The 17,653-nt window shown below is 36.6% G+C and overlaps 1 protein-coding gene across 4 annotated transcripts in view; it reads left to right on the forward strand.

Annotated features, from left to right (window-relative positions):
* Positions 1-17,653, forward strand: part of BDP1 (B double prime 1, subunit of RNA polymerase III transcription initiation factor IIIB) — an 89,255-nt gene that overhangs the window by 14,971 nt on the left and 56,631 nt on the right. For all 4 annotated transcript variants that reach the window (XM_038530798.1, XM_038530797.1, XM_038530795.1 and 1 more), the window contains exons 8-13: positions 3,783-3,837; positions 7,313-7,456; positions 10,338-10,619; positions 12,716-12,863; positions 16,118-16,276; positions 16,983-17,142. In XM_038530798.1, coding sequence (XP_038386726.1) covers positions 3,783-3,837; positions 7,313-7,456; positions 10,338-10,619; positions 12,716-12,863; positions 16,118-16,276; positions 16,983-17,142 — 948 coding nt within the window. The remainder of the gene's footprint in view (positions 1-3,782; positions 3,838-7,312; positions 7,457-10,337; positions 10,620-12,715; positions 12,864-16,117; positions 16,277-16,982; positions 17,143-17,653) is intronic.

Raw genomic sequence — 17,653 nt, forward strand, 5'->3', positions numbered from 1 at the left:
ATTTTCCTCTTATCCTGTTTTTTACTCCTTGTTTGCTGCCTTCTTTTGGGTTATTCAGATAAATTGTATTTAATTTTTTCTTTTGTACAATTTCATTCTTTATACTTCATATTCCACAAGTAATAAACTCTTAAAAGTATATTCCAAAAAAAAAATAAAATAAAATAAAAGTATATTCCATTTACCCTTCAGCCTTTGTGCTATTGTATATTTCACTTTTTACATAACCTAGTTTTATGTCGAACTTATTTTAAAGTCTTTTATCTTTAAAGGAAATGGAGTAGAAAAAGGAAACTAGTTTTAGTACATAGCCACGTTTAGTATTTAGCCACCATTTTTTTTTTAATTTTTATTTATTTATGATAGTCACAGAGAGAGAGAGAGAGAGAGAGAGAGAGGCAGAGACACAGGCAGAGGGAGAAGCAGGCTCCATGCACCAGGAGCCCGATGTGGGATTCGATCCCGGGTCTCCAGGATCGCGCCCTGGGCCAAAGGCAGGCGCCAAACCGCTGCGCCACCCAGGGATCCCTAGCCACCATTTTTTATGCTTATAATGTCTTACAGGTTTGAAAGGCAGATCTGCTGTTGAAAAATTCTCTCAACTTTGATTTATCTGAGGTCTCTATTTCAGCTTCACTTTTGCAGGATATTTTGCTGGATAGCCAAGTGATTTAACAGGATTAAAGGATTTTTCCTTTCAGTGTTTTAAAATTGTCATTCCATTGTACACTGACTTCCAGTGTTTCTGTTGAAGAATCGGTCATATTTATGTTATTCTTCCTCTGTGTGTGATACATTGTTTTGCTCTCTCTCTGGGATCCCACTTACATGTGTTAGTGTACATAAGATTATACTTCAGGGTACTACTAAAGCTCTGTTAGATTTTTTGTTGTTGTTATGTTTTGTATTTAACTTGGTTAGTTTCCATTACTGTATTCACAAGTTGACTGTCTTCTACTTTCTTTGATCTGCAGATAAGCATATTCAGTGAATGGTTCGTTTCTCATGTTCTATTTTTTATTTCTGTAATTTCCACTTGGTTATTTTTCTTAGTTTCCTTTCTTCTGCTGAGATTTCCCTATCTGTTCATTCTGTTATTTTCCTTTAAATCATTGAACACATTAATAACAGCTACTTTAATTTTTTTGTCTGCTAATTTCAATGTTTATGTCATGTTGAGATCTCTTTCTGTTGAGTCTCCTTTTTTTTCCTCGTGTATCACATTTTTCTGTCTTTTCTCATGTTATGGAGTTTTGTAAATTGAGTACTAGACATTGTGGATGATATATTTGATAATGTCTGAATTATGTTTGTTTTTTTCCTTTAAGGAGTGTTAAATTTTATTCTAAAAGGCAGCCAATGTCTTCCCAGCTCTCCTTGTTCCTGTCAAGGCTTGGTTTTAGGCTTTAATAAGGCAAATCTAGATTGATCCTTATTCTGGGTTTCTCATCTGAACCATCAAAAAGAATTTGAATTACTTTTTTCTAAGTTCTCCAAGGACTGTCATATTAGTACTGTTCTAGGTGCATGGAAGAGAAGGTGACTCATTACATATAGTGTATTCTATAGGGGATTAGGGTCTAATTCTCATGGCTAGAACCCCAGTTGAGAAAGGCTGCTCCAAGACTGGTCCTTATCTCTAAGAGGTGGCTCTTCTGGTATCTGAAGTAAAGGTTTGGGTTTTAACTTTCCATTTGTGTGGGCTAGAATTCTGTTACCTCTGTGTGTTATGCTCTCATTCCTGGAGTTCTCTACTAGGCCACATGCTGTGGCATGTGGAACCCAGATGTAGAATAAGGACCCATGGGATACTTCTCCTGGGCTTGTGAGGCTCCCCTTTTATTTCCTTTTTTTTTTTTTTTTTTTTTTTTTTTAATTTATTTATGATAGTCACACAGAGAGAGAGAGAGAGGCAGAGACACAGGCAGAGGGAGAAGCAGGCTCCATGCACCGGGGAGGCTCCCCTTTTAAATAGCAGTCTTTCTAGAATTCCTAACGATTCTCTACTTCCTTAGCTCAGTGAGAGCTCTCCTCTCTTTGACCTTTATTTCCTCTTCACTGTTTAGGAAATTTAGCCCAGTCAGAGAGCCAGGGTGAATGTTGGTACATCTTAGGTATTTCCGTTCTCTCCGGAAATATGGGGTTGTAGTTTTGCTCTTGCTATTGTCCAGGGTTTGGAAATAGTTGATTCATTTATTTTGTTCAGTGGTAAAGTAATTTTTGGTGTGGCTGGATGTGTTGAGTAAGTCTATAACCAATTATTTTATCAGTGTTAGGGTTGGATATAATGGGATTTATTTTACAATCATGGAATTTAGTCTGGAAGAGTTTCTGTCTATAAATTCAATGAATAATAATACATTCTTTAAAAATGTCTTAAAATGTTATCAATTATATTCCCATTTAGGTAAAATATGCTGCAATATTGTTTTAAAATTGAATAATACCTAAAGCTTACTGACATTTCTCCTAGAATATTTAATTTAGTGATGATAGCCTGTCATTTGTGGAAGTAACTTTCAAGGAGTTTTTTTTTTTTTTTTTTTCAAGGCGATGTTTAAAGAATAATATCTTTGTAGGAGAAAGATGATAATTTTTGAAAAGTTGTATGTTACTTGGTAGTAAGATTTATGAAGAAAAGACTGGGAAAAAAGAGTAACAATTAGATAAAAAGATATTAAAATCCTGTGAAGTTGTTAGAGAAATTGGTGATTCTTCTCTCCAGGATATATATGCATGATTAGACATTCTCAAACACAAGTGTATACTCTCACACTTCATAATGACTTCAGGATGGATTGAACCTTAAACTTTAACCATCTCCATCTTAATGAAAGTAATCTGGAGTGCAACTTAGAATGGTGTGATCGTTTATTTTCAGAAAATCAAGAAATGTGCCTTAATATAAAGAAGACTCAAAAGATAAACTTAGCCTTACTAAAAATTATTTTGCTTCTTTACAGTCTCTCCTCAATGCCATAAAAATCATTAGAATAATAACATATTTAACTTGATGTGAAGAATATATTAGTTTTTAAAGTGCTAATACTAGTTAGCTTAATTGATAGTTTGATTTGTTACTAGGCTAGTTGGCTTTATTTTTTCGTATCTTCTATAAATCTAGCTTCCGTTGCTGATTTATGCTGTTGATTATAAGGAGGTTCAAAGAGTTCAGTATAAATCTTCATCCCTATTATTAAAACACTGAAGGTTTAAGTTGCTTGCCTATTGGCACAAACGTTATTTAGAAGAGAACCATTTGTTATTATAAGAATTTGTTTTAATACTTACTTTTAAATGTAATCTGCTTTTTTTTGAAGATCTTCAGATCTTTTTTCTTTTTAACGAATTTACTGATTTGAGAGAGAGATTACAAGTAGGGGGAGTGGCGGAGGGAGAGGGAGAAGCAGGCTCCCTACTGAGCATGGAGCCGGATCCGGAGCTCCATCCCAGGACTCTGACATCATTACCTGAGCTGAAGGCAGATGCTTAACTGACTGAATCACCCAGGTGTCCCATTTTTTATTTTTTTGAGAGAGAGAGAGAGAGAAAGAAAACGTGTGAGTGAGGAGGGGCAGAGGGAGAGTGAGAGAGAATCTCAAACAGACTTCACGCCCAGTGCAGAGCCTGATATGAGACTCTCTCTCATGACCCTGAGATCATGACCTGAGCAGAAATCAAGAGTCAGATGCCTAACCATTGAGCCACCCAGGCACCCCTATAATCTTCACTTTTTTAATGGGAGAAAATTACTATAGGCTTTTGTCTTCTTTTATTAACAGAATAAATTTAAACGTGAAGAGAAAACAAATGGATGGAGAATAGACAAAGCCTTTCGTAAGTATTAAGACCTCTTTTGAAACATTATCACTTGGAGATCTTAAAAAATGACCAATCTTTTATCTTTGGATTCATTGTGTTTTAGATTTGTTTTGTCTCTTTATTGTCATAGGAAGAATGAGACTGGAGATTTTTCTCTTCAGCAGTGCAGGTCTGGGACCTGATAACAGATCTATAGGCAAGGGATTAGCTAAAACATCAGGAAGCCCAAGTAAGCCGAGTTCTGAGTTCCAGAAGTTAGAGGAACTGAAGATAACTATTTCTTTTTCTTTTTTTTTTAAGATTTATTTATTTATTTTAGAGAGAGATGGAGAGAGCTTCTCTAGGGGAGGGGCAGAGAGTGAGGGAGAGAGAGAATCTCAAGCTGTCTAACCCAGTGCTACCTTCCAGAACCCTGAGATCATGACCTGAGCCAAAATCAAGAGTTGAATGCTCAACTGACTGAGCCATCCATGTGTCCCTGAAGACACCATTTCTAATTTTTTTTTTTTGAGGGATCTGTATTCAAGGAGTTGTTTCTGAAGAACTTATACTATAGATGATTCCTTCTAGTGGTCATTCATTAATTTAACAATACTGAACACCTCCTGTGTGCTACTTAATGTTCTAGGCAGAGGATGTAATGGTAAACAGGGCATTTGAGAAACCTGTTTTAGATAGCTGAGAGGAGAAAATAAGCATGGTTAACTGCAGAAAGTGAGTAATTTCTAAGAAGAAGAAGAGGGAGTGAAGAGTGGATGTGTAGATTGAGTGGTCAGGAAAGTTTTCTCTGAAAAGATGGCATTTTAATTTTGACCTGATTTGAAAGAGTGCTATACATTTTTCAGCTTTTAAGTAATAGCCTCATTAAAATTAACTTTTTTTTTGTCTGTTTGAGTCCAGAGGAAAACGTTAAGGGATCTGTACAGCAAAACAAAATTGAATGCATTGTTTAAAATAGTACCTATAAGGATGCCTGGCTAGCTCAGTCAGAAGAGCATGTGACTCTTGACTTTGGGATCATGCCTTAGAGCCCCATGTTGGCTGTACAGATTACTAAAAAAGTAAACTTAAAAAAAAAAAAAGATTTGACACTTATTTAAAAAAATAATAAAGTAGTACTTATATTCTTTGTGTGGAAGACAGTTCTCAATGTTTCATTATAAATAAATGAACTCCATGTCCATTTGCTATAGTGCTAATCTGAGAACAAAACTTCTACTGAGGATTGATGTTATATAGCATGTGTGTTTACTTTATGAGTAGACACTAAGGTAGATGACTAGACTCTACACCCAGTGTTGTACGGGATTCTCAGGGACACCCTTCCTGGAGTGGCTCCTGGAAGAATTGTTTTGGTCCTCACCCCTCTCCATTTTGGAGAGGTGGTCCTGAAACTGTGTATTATGTTCAGTGCATTATAAGAAAAAAAGAATCCATATATCTGTAAAGGCTTTATGGGGTGTGGAGCCATTGTTAAAACCGTTATTGTAGCTACATTCACTGATTTGGGTGCTTTGTAGTGGAAAATTAAAAAAAATTAAGTCCCCCATTTTTTTTTCTTTTATAACTTCTGTGTTCAATTCCTTTGAAAATTATTTTATTTTTTAAAAGTTTATTTATTTAAGCAATTTCTAGTCCCAACGTGGGGCTTAAACTCCAACCCCAAGATTAAGAGCTGCATGTTCTACTGACTGAGTCACAGCCAGGTGCCCCATCCTCTGAGAATGATTTTAATGCTGTATTTTTCAGAATCATTGTTGTGGAGGGTCAGAACAGAAAAAGGCTGAATCCACAATAATCAGGGCCTTCAGGAATCCCAGGTTTGGGGTTGGTTTCTTGAGGCTAATTTACTTTTTTATGATATATATATGTTTTTGAGGCCATGTTGTAACCATCTTGGAATTAAACCAATCTTGGGGCTTATGTGTATAGAACATAATTTTCTCTACATTCATTGTAATTTTAGATGTAGATGTTAGACAAAGATTTGACTCCTGTAATGTTTTGATTCCTGATTTATTCATGGCTCTCTCTTCCTCTCCTCCGTCTTGTTCTCCTCCTCTCCTTCTCCTTTTTTTTTTTTTAAATGTTTTTTTTTTTTTAATTTTTATTTATTTATGATAGTCACAGAGAGAGAGAGAGAGAGAGAGGCAGAGACACAGGCAGAGGGAGAAGCAGGCTCCATGCACCGGGAGCCCGATGTGGGATTCGATCCCGGGTCTCCAGGATCGCGCCCCAGGCCAAAGGCAGGTGCCAAACCGCTGCGCCACCCAGGGATCCCTCCTTCTCCTTTTTAAAAAAATTTTTTTTAAAATATTTTATTTATTTATTCATGAGAGAGAAGCAGAGACATAGGCAGAAGGAGAAGCAGGTTCCATGCAGGGAGCCTGATGTGGGACTCGATCCCGGGACTCCAGGATCACACCCTGGGCCAAAGGCAGGCGCTAGACCACTGAGCCACCCAGGGATCCCTAAAAAATTTTTTTAAAGTAGGCTCCACACGTAACACGGCCTTGAACTCAAGACCTTGAGATCAAGAGTCACATGACTCAGTCTCCTGACTGAGCCTGCAAGGCACCCCATTCATGGCTCTTCCTTATGTAATGGATGTTGATAGGTATTTAGTAAATGTGATTCTGATCGCAATTCATTTGTTTACTTGTTTGTTTATACATGGGTAAATAGTGAAAGGGGTGTAATGAACAGAGGCCATGTGGTGGTGGAGAGGCTTTTGAGGAATTAGTCATCTAAGTTGTCTTAAAGTTGGTTGATAATATACTTACAGTGCAATTTATATTTTGAGTTTTGACAAAGAGTATACCTGTGTAACCACCACCTGAAACAAAGGTATGAAACATTTTCACCACTCTAGAAAGGCCCCTTGTATCCCTTTCTAGTCAGTTTCCACAGCCATCCTGATGCAGGGCAACCATCGTTTTTATTTGAATCATCATAGGTTAGTTGGCTTAGCCTGTACTAGAACTTCTTATTCATGGCATCGTACACTATGTACTCTTTTATTTTTTTATTTTTATTTTTTTGTACTCTTTTATATCTGACTTCTTTTAGCATTTTTAAGATTCTTACAATATCACTTATATCAGTATGTAGTTCCTTTTTAATTTTTTTTAAAGATTTATTTATGATAGAGAGAGAGAGAGAGAGATAGGCAGAGGGAGAAGCAGGCTCCATGCCGGGAGCCCGATGCGGGACTCCATCCTGGGACTCCAGGATCGCGCCCTGGGCCAAAGGCAGCTGCCGAACCGCTGAGCCACCCAGGGATCCCCCTTTTTAATTTTTTTTTAAACTACTGCAGCTTATTCCTCTTTATTGCTCAGTTTTCCTTTGTTTGACTGTAGTATAGTGACTAGAGTTGGTTATCCATTCTCCTGCTCATAAGCCCATTTGCTTTTGATGTCATATCATGATACTTTAATTCTTCTTTAAAAATAAAAACTTGAAGTTTCTTTTTCTTTCTTTTTTTAAACAGAGGAAAAGCGCCCTTTTGACTTCGATTTTTTTGCTCATTTGCTTCAGAAAGTTCTTGCTGAAGAAGAGAAAAGAAAACAAAAATCTGTTAAAAATCAGAGCGTAAAGGAGAAGAAATCCTCTAAACCACGGAAAAATGTAAAAGGTAGAGTAAAAGAAAGTGTGTTCTATTACTTAATAATAGACTTAGAGTCTTATCACTCAAGTCTTGAGCATTCCTTTGTAGTTCAGGTAGTTGAGATCATTAGGGCATCCAATAGGGGAGAATTGATTTTTCTTGGCTTTCGGTTATCTGGCCCAAAATAGTACTTCTTTGTAAATTTTATGATTGGCATGGTGGGGTTATTTGTACATCTTTCTTGAACTAGAGTGTAGTTGTAGCTAGTAAAAGAGCATTGGAATTTGGAGGTGTCATGTTTGGTTACTTACTGTCATTTTCCTTTATAAAACTTGGTACAAAATTCTAATATTTAAAAACTGGAACTCCGATACTTCTGCTTTTGACTGAATTGTATTGTTTGAGTACAATTTATATCTAAGGGTTAATGTTGACCTATACTAGGTAGAAACTTGTTTATATGTAGGTTTTACTATTTTTAAACATATAATTTCTTAATTATTTGAATTGTGATCTAAGAGGACAGTGGTTATATTCTAGAGCTTTAAAGAATCATGGAACTGTAGAGAATTTTGTATGTTAGGTAGTCTGCATTCCAGACCCTTTCCATTTGTTGTCACTTGGAAATAGCCCTGGAGATATTGTTCCTTTTTCCTTGTGTCTCACAGTTTTAGTAGTGGCAGAGGCAGGACTTGAACCTGGGGCCGTAAGCGCCTGCTCTGGGGGTCTGCAAGACTACTGCTAGGTTTGATTTTTTGCTAGTAGACTCATAAGATCCAGCATATGGTTATACAGACAGCTGAGATTTGTTACAGTGAAAGGATATGGAATAAAATCAACAGAGAGAAAAGATGTGGCTCAAAGTCTAGGGGAATCTAGGTGCAAGCTTACAAGAGTCCTTTCCCCTAGAGTCACGCAGAATGTGCTTCATTTGTATAGCAGCAAGTCATGAAGAGATATGTAGCAAGTTGTCTATCAGCAAAGCTTGTTAGAAACTCAATATCCGGGCAGCCCGGTGGCTCAGCGGTTTAGCGCGCCACCTTCAGCTCAGGGCGTGATCCTGGGACGCGGGATCGAGTCCCATGTTGGGCTCCATGCATGGAGCCTGCTTCTCCCTCTGCCTGTGTCTCTGCCTCTCCATCTCTCTCTCTATATATATATCTCATGAATAAATAAGTAAAATCTTTAAAAAAAAAAAAAAAAGAAACTCAATATCCAAGATTTTTATTGGACACTGGTCATGTAGACACCGTCTCTGCCTTGTACATACAGGAATTTGGAACTCGGATCCCTGGGTGGCGCAGCGGTTTGGCGCCTGCCTTTGGCCCAGGGCGCGATCCTGGAGACCCAGGATCGAATCCCATGTCGGGCTCCTGGTGCATGGAGCCTGCTTCTCCCTCTGCCTGTGTCTCTGCCTCTCTCTCTCTCTCTCTCTCTCTCTCTCTGTGACTATCATAAATAAATAAAAATTAAAAAAATACTAAAAAAAATATTTAAAAAAAAAAGGAATTTGGAACTCGCAGAACAAAAATAATTGTTTGGCATAAACCACATTGTTGGTACGAACATTTTATTTTATTTTTTATTTTTTAAAGATTTTATTAATTTATTCATAGAGACACGGAAAGAGAGAGGCAGAGACACAGGCAGAGGGAGAAGCAGGCTCCATGCAGGGAGCCTGATGCGGGACTGGATCCTGGGTCTCCGGGATCACACCCTGGACCGAAGGTGGCGCTAAACTGCTGAGCCACCGGGGCTGCCCAGTATGAACATTTGAGGCACAGTGAACCACTTTTGTGAATTCTCCTGACCTTACCTTTCTAGGCACAGCCCAAAGGCCAACCTTTTAAGCAGGTCTTTGAAGGGATAGCAGTGAGGTCTGCTGCATTAACTCTCTTCTACACAGAGTAATCCAGCATTTCTTTTTTCTGGAGCTTGATGTCTGTATCATTTAAAAAATAGTATTGGTAACTACAAAATTATTTCATTCTTTAGTCGTTTCTTTGACTTACTATATTTGGCTATGGGAGATAGATATATTAAAATAGATATATTAACATCATCCTATTACAGGTGATAGCATACATAACTCATTGTATCTTAATGTGAGAATTTTGAGATATATTATTGTAAGTCTCATAATTTCAAAATTACTGTTTATTACTCTGATAGAGAATCCAGTGTTACCTTTTCAGTTTTAAAATCTTGTTATGGCTTTTTTTTTCTTTTGAGCAAAAATAAATGACATTGAATTTTATTATTTTTTAAATTAAGTATTTTTAGAGAAGATGTCTTGGTTGACTGTGGTTGTGATGTTAAGTTTGCTTTTGATTGATGTCTCCATGGTGCTCTTTCTTACTTGATTTTTAAAAATTTATTGTTTTCATCTTTTGATACAGTTAACTGTTAATATCCCTTCATAAAAAGGGCACTAGAAATGGTTTAAAAATATTTGTTAGAAAGATTATTCATTGAAAAATAAATGATGTGGAAAATAAATTTGTTGAATTCTCTATTGTATCCTGCCCTCAAAATTGTCCAGATTTTCTAGGAATAACTATGAGTAAACACTTCTGTTCAAGTGTATGTGTGTCTTAGAGATATGTAATTATTTTTGCTTAATAAAAATGGTATCATACTATGTATATCTTCTTCTGCAGCTTGAGTTTTTTGTGCAACTATAGATTTTGAAATCTTTTACGTTACTGCTTATAAGTATACTTCATTATTTGTTGTGAGAAGTTTTATAGCATAAGTATATTAAAGGTTCTTGAGTCATTTCCAGTTGGCTGTTTTAGGTTGTCTTCAAACTTTTGCCCACATATCCTCGAGTATTTATCTTCTCCATCTTTAAGAATTTTTCTGTAGATTATTTCTATGTTTATAACAACATCTCTTATTTTCAAAGCGAAAAAAGTTGCCAGCGAAGGACGAAATGATGATCCAGATGTATCTCTGAGCACCAAAATTTCAGACCCAGAACCATCTCAAAAGGATGCTCAGATAGTTGAAGGACAACAAGAGTCTCAGACTTTAACAGGACAGGATTCAGAACAGATTGCATTAGAACCAGACCTAAATCAAAAGAAAAGAAGAAGAAAGAATCAGGATGAAGTTGGCAAACAAGTAAAAAATCTTCCAGAAAGTCCCACTGTTCAATCAGGTCATTCTACAGGAGAAAAATGCAAAAGTAAGTTTTTTAAATATATTAATAGTCCCTGTATTACTTAAGAAGATGTGTATTGTAGTATGATGTGTAATTTAAATACTGCTGGGTAGTAGCAACTAATAACGCTTAAATTTTGTATTTTATATTCATGTTACTGTGTTAAATCCTTGGGTTTTTTTTTTTTTTTTAAGATTTTATTTATTTATTCATGAGATACACAGAGAGGCAGAGACACAGGCAGAGGGCGAAGCCGGCTCCATGCAGAGAACCTGATGTGGGACTCAATCCGGGGTCTCCAGGATCAGGCTCTGAGCTGAAGGTGGCGCTAAACCACTGAGCCACCCAGGGATCCCTTATTTTTATTTTTTTAAAAAGACTTTATTCATGAGAGACACAGAGAGAAAGAAAGAGAGGCAGAGACACAGGCAGAGGGAGAAGCAGGTTCCATGCAGGGAGCCCGATGTGGGACTCGATCCTGGGACTCTGGGATCACACCCTGAGCCAAAGACAGATAGATGCTCAACCGCTGAGCCACCCAGGCATCCCTGGTTTTTAGTTTAAAGGAAAGAAGTTTATTGTCGAGTGGTAAGGAAACCAAGTAAACTGGGGAGATTTTCCCTAAAATATGTTTCTGGAGCCCAGGTGGCTTAGTCATTTAAGCATCTACCTCTTGATTTCAGCTCAGGTCTTGATCTTAGGTCTTGATTTTTTTTTTTTAAGATTTTAATTCATTCATGAGAGACAGAGACATAGGCAGAGTGAGAAGCAGGCTCCCCACATGGAGCCTGGGATCCCCACATTTTTTATTTTTTATTTTTAGTTAAAACCAAACAGTGATTAGAAATCATAACAGTGTATATAGTTAGCTGTATATTGCTTGTGTCTCTTAATAAATCATAGGTGTTCATGTTCTGCCTCTACAGAGCACCTCAGAGTCCACAATGAGTTGTTTAATTTCTCTAAAAGAACTACTAGAATAAGCTTTCTTTTCCTTCCTTCCTTCCTTCCTTCCTTCCTTCCTTCCTTCCTTCCTTCTCTTCCTTCTCTTCCTTCTCTTCTCTTCCTTCTCTTCCTTCACTTTTAAATATTTTATTCATGAGACACAGAGAGAGGCAGAGGCATAGGCAGAGGGTGAAGCAGGCTCCATGCAGGAAGCCTGATGTGGGACTTGATCCCAGATCACGACCTGAGCCAAAGGATGACACTCAAGCACTGAGCCACCCGGGTGCCCCTCTTTTTTGTGTTTTTTTCTATTAAAGATATTACATAAAAAGCAGAAAAGCTCAGTAATTAGGAAGTTGGATTTTGGAAATCAAATAGACCTTGGTTTAGATTCCAGCTCTTTTATTTGCTAATTATGACCTTGGATAAGTCAGCTAAGATCTTGAACTCAGGTTCTTTTTCTCTGTGATGGTTTTTTTTTTTTTTTTTTTTTTTTGTGATGGGTTTAACACCTTTTAATAGGTCTATTTTCAGTATTAAATGAGATAATGCATTTGTTGGACTTAAAATTTTTATCACTTAGTAAGTAATAAATGATAGCTCTTCCTGTGTTATTAATTACGATTCTTCAGAAGGAGAATAGGCAAGTCCACCTGTAGCTTCCTAACCATCTATATAGAAGTCAATTTAACCATTTAAAATTTAAGGAAGATGAAAGGAAAATGCTGCAGACTACCGAGGGAATTTGGGCTGATTCTCAAAACACAGTTACAACTTACACAGTTCTATGTTGATTAACTTTTCATTAATGTTCTAAAAATCGGGCAGCCCCGGTGGCGCAGTGGTTTAGTGCCGCCTGCAGCCTGGTGTGATCCTGGAGACCGGGGATCGAGTCCCACATCGGGCTTCCTGCATGGAGCCTGCTTCTCCCTCTGCCTGTGTCTCTGCCTCTCTCTTCGCTCTCTCTGAATGAATGAATAAATAAATCTTTAAAAAAAAAAAAATGTTCTAAAAATCTCTGCGTTGCATATAGGAACTTAAATGTGGAATGGATGAATAATTTGTAGGGAAAAAGACCATTTTATATAACTTCATTTATGCTTTAAAAGGTAGACGTTAAAAAAAAAAGGTAGATGTTTTCATTTTTTAGAATAACATGCATTTTGTATTTGTAGATAAAGGTCAGTCTTTAAGGCCTGAGATAAATGAAGATGAAGGCAATAAGGAACAGAAACTTCCTTGCATACAAAACATTGATGACATTGTGGATTTATCCTCCATTGAAAAGGCTGAGAACAGAACTGACCCTATGCTTTTATCAAGGTATTTTTCTATACCCTTACTGGCTTCGTTTACATCTTCTGTTACTGAGAGGGGAGTGTGAAGTCTCCAACTCTAATTATGAATTTGCCTGTTACTCTTTTCTGCTCAATTTTTTTTTTCATGTCTTTTGAAGCTCCTGTTAGGTACCTACATATCTAAGATTGTTGTATCTTGATGAAATCACCCTTTTATCATTCGTGTGTGTTATTTGATATTGCTGTTTGTTTTCGTGCTTACTTTGCTACAGCTGTTGTCTTATGGTTGTTAGTGTTTGCATGGGTTTCTTTTTCCTTTTCCGTTTCCTTTTCCGTTTCCTTTTCCTTTTCCTTTTCCTTTCCTAGCGAGCACAAGGGTGGCACAAGTTAGAGGTGGAGAGAGAGGAAGAGAAAATCCCAAGCAGGCTCCACTCTCAGCACAGAGCCCGACACAGGGCTTGATATTATGACCCTGAGATTATGACCTAAGCTGAAATCAGAAGTGGGATGCTTAACCAGCTGAGCCATGCTGGTGCCTCTGACTGGCTTATTTTACTTAGCATAATGTTTTCAGGTTTCACCTGTGTTGCAGCATATGATGATGTTTTCTTCTTTTTTTATGGCTAAATAATATTCCATCGTGTGCATGTATCACATTTTCTTTATTCTTTCATCTGTCAGTGAACATTTAGATTGTTTCCATCTCTCAGCTCTTTTAAATATTACTCTAATAAACATTGGAATGCAGATAGCTATTTGAGGTCTTATTTCCATTTCTTATAGATAAATACCCAGAAGAGGGATTGATGAATCATATAGTTCTGTTTTTAATTTTTTGATATTTTATTATTTTTTTAAGGTAATCTCAACCCCCATTGTGGGGCTCATACACACAACCCCAAGATTGAGAGCCACATGCTCTACTGACTGAGCCAACCAGGCATCCCTCTATTTTTAATTTTTTGAGGAGCCTCCCTGCTCTTTGTCACAGTGGCTATGCTGTTTTACCTTCCCATCAGCAGTGCACAGAGATACCAGTTCTTTTTTTTTTTTCTTAAGATTTTATTTATTTATTCATGAGAGGCAGAGGCATAGAGAAGCAGGCTCCATGCAGGAAGCCCGATGTGGGACTCGATCCTGGAACTCTGGGATCACACCCTGAGCCAAAGGCAGACGCTCAACTGCTGAGCCACCCAGGTGTCCCAGATACCAGTTTTCCATGTCCTCACCAATACTTGTTATTTTCTATTTTCTTTGTGTTTTGAAAACGGTTATTCAGACCTGTGTGAGGTGATACTTCATTGTGGTTTTTGCTATGTATATATTTTTATTTAATTTATTTATTTATGAGACACAGAGTGAGAGAGGCAGAGACACAGGCAGAGGGAGAAGCAGGCTCTTTGCTGCCGAGAGCCTGATGTGGGACTCGATCCCAGGACCCCAGGATCACGCCCTGAGCCAAACGCAGGTGCTCAACCACTGAGCCACCCACGTGCCCCTTCATTATAGTTTTGATTTGCATTTCCTTAATTAGTGATATTGAGGATCTTTACATATACTTATTGGCTGTTTGTGTGTTGTCTTTGGAGAAATGTCTCTTCATTTCCTTTTCATATTTTTAATTAGGTTATTTTAATTGAATTATAGCATTCCTTTTATATTTTAGATATTAAGCTTGTGTCAGATAGTTTACAAATATTTTCTCCCATTCCATAGGTTGTCTTTTGATTTCGTTGATTATTTCCTTTGCTGTGCTGAAGCTGTTTAGTTTGATATTGTCCCACTTGTCTCTTTGTGCTAGTTTTTTCATCAGTTTGGAAGATTAATAGTTTCTTTGAAGCTGAGCCATGGACCTTGGGTCCTTAATTTGCTAAGTGATGGACATCTAAATTATGACTTCAGAGATACAACTAATTTCATAAACTACATGCAAAAGATACTATGCCTTTTTTTTAGGGGAAAAACAACCCTGTAGTGACTAATATCCTAACTGGTTTTATAAAACAATGAGCTGATTCTAAAATTATTAATCACACAAGAGCAAAGGGTCATGAGTAGTAAATACAATTTGAAAAACAATATTTCTGAGGAGGAAATACATTAATACTCTAAAGCTAGAGTAAAAACATATATATATTTTTTAAAAGTAAAAAAACAAAAAAAAAAGCTAGAGTAATTATAGCAGTGTATTACTGACCCAGGGACAAATTGACACAGGAAAACTGAATATAAAACCTAGGGAATAAAATGTAGGAATCTGTACATAGCAAAGATAGCAGTAGAAATTAGTGAATGAAGATTGAGTGAACTATTCATTAGATGTTAGATCTATCTAATATTAAGTAATACTAAATAATGTTAGATCCTTATTTCACCCTGCATGCTAAATTTCTGATTGATTAAAGGCTACACGTAAAAGGCAAATCTTTAAAACTTTTAGAGAAGGTGTTGGGAAGTATCTTTCTAAAGTCAAGGATTTCTTAAGATATAAAAAGCAAAACTTTAAAAGGTAAAATTGACGAATTTGATTGCAGTAAACTCAGATATTTGGTAAAAGTTTTTATAGAGAAAGTGAAAGACAAGCTACTGTTTGGGATTTTTTTTTTTTTTTAATTTTTATTTATTTATGATAGTCACAGAGAGAGAGAGAGAGAGGCAGAGACATAGGCAGAGGGAGAAGCAGGCTCCATGCACCGGGAGCCCGACGTGGGATTCGATCCCGGGTCCCCAGGATCGCGCCCTGGGCCAAAGGCAGGCGCTAAACCGCTGCGCCACCCAGGGTTCCCTGTTTGGGATGTTTTATGGGTAATATCTAATCAAAAAATAATACTTAAAGAGCTCTTACTGATTAGTTGGGAAAAGACAATAGAAAAAATGAGGGGTGGGGAGTCATGCCCATTACCCTATTACCCCATTCCCAGTCCACCTCCCCTCTAGCAACCCTCAGGTTGTTCCCTATAGTAAAGTATTGTCAGCAGGCTCCATGCTCATTCTGGAGCCTGACTCAGGGCTCGATCTCATGATCTTGAGATATGATCTGAGCCTAAATCAAGAGTTGGATGCTTAACAGACCAAGCCACTCAGGCACTCCTGAAGGTACAGTTTTTAATAACATGGTACAAGATGGATCATAGAAAAGCCAAAATATTGATACTGATAATTCTAAAATATGAAATATCATTTTCCGAAGTGGCTTTATATATTAGAAAAGTATTTTAAGTAGTAATAAAACATGTATTACTAAGGATTCTATTCTTCCTGATGTTTTCATCTACTTAGTGGTCAACAAGATGCTGTGTCATCAGCAACTGAAGCTTCAGAATCAAGCCCTTCAGATTTGCCTTCATCAGAAGCTGTAATTAGTGCACTGTGTGAAGTGGATAATGCTGAAAGTAATTGTACAGAAGAAAGCAGTGTTGACCTAAAAAATAAATCACTGTAAGTATTTTACATGGTAGGATTTTAAAATTTATTTGCAAAATTGTAATGATTTCTTAAGAAATGATAATGTTTTCTTTAGGGATTAGAAAGGGATGGTACACCATTTAATGTATAGTTGTACCGTGGTCTGATTGTGACATAAAGGGTTATCACTTTATATTTGATTACAGAAAATTTTCTTTAATATCAAATGTATAATCATGATAGGAATTTTATGCATAGTGGTGACTTACACTGAAATTCTAAAATAATCTGCCTACAGCTCCCCCTGCTTATGTGTGTGCGTGCTGTCTCTCAATAAATTTAAAAAAAATTTTTAAGATTTTATTTATGTATTTGACAGAGAGATAGTGCTCAAGTAGGGGGAGTGAGAGAGGGAGAAGAACCTTGGGATCATGACCTGAGCTGAAGGCAGATACTTAACCAAATGAGCCACCCAGGTGCCCCTAAGTAAAATCTTAAAAAATATTGATGCTGAATAGCTTGTTTTTAACATCTGATAGAATAAATTAGTTACCTCTCTTGGCTCTTTCAGTTGTCTTTGCTATCCTTATTGTAAGTAAGCTTAAGGGACTTCTTTTCTACTTTTGAGTGGGTTTTTAAAGAATTATTTTGAGAATTTTGTTGGATTATACCTGCATATTAGTGCAATTTATTACATAATGTTCATTTTAAATAATGATAAATAATAATTGTTTTTTAGGGAAACTGATCAGTCCAGAAATGTTAAACTGGTAGGAAGAAGACAACTACAGAGACCTAAACCCAATTTATCAAGGGCAGTTGGGAAGAAAACTGTTCTTTCACAAGATAAAACAGATGCAGAGACCAAGACGTTACATGCAGAAACATCAAATGAAAAGGTACGGACTAAAAAACACTTTATGGAAAATAAAAATCACAAAAATTTTTCCTAGTTGGGAGTAAAATTGTGTAACTTAAAATAAGTACATGGTAGTGTAACTGATACTAAAACAAAGATACAAGAACTTACATATGAATATTAAATGTGTCTTAATTATTTCCTGTTGATGCATTTAAGAACCTAGGACAAATCATTTCAATTATACTCATTAGCAACAGATCTCTCTCATTTATTTATATAAACTTCGTGTTAAAAACATTTTTAACCAGTTTTTACATAAAATTATATCCACAATCATTTCCCCAAACACAGACGTCCTTTATCCTTCACATAAACTTTGTCTTTCTTTTTATGTATGTAAACATTTTTGTAGTTTTTAATCATAACACAAAATATTTAAAACTTCTTTCTCTGAAACTACTTAATTAACATTTTCTTGGGCTTAATCTTTTAATAGCTGTATCAGATTAACACATTACTGATTTACCTAAGCATTTTTCTAATGGTAG

The sequence above is a fragment of the Canis lupus genome, chromosome 2 (genome assembly GCF_011100685.1).
Source record: "Canis lupus familiaris isolate Mischka breed German Shepherd chromosome 2, alternate assembly UU_Cfam_GSD_1.0, whole genome shotgun sequence".
In the NCBI taxonomy this organism is placed as follows: Eukaryota; Metazoa; Chordata; class Mammalia; order Carnivora; family Canidae; genus Canis; species Canis lupus.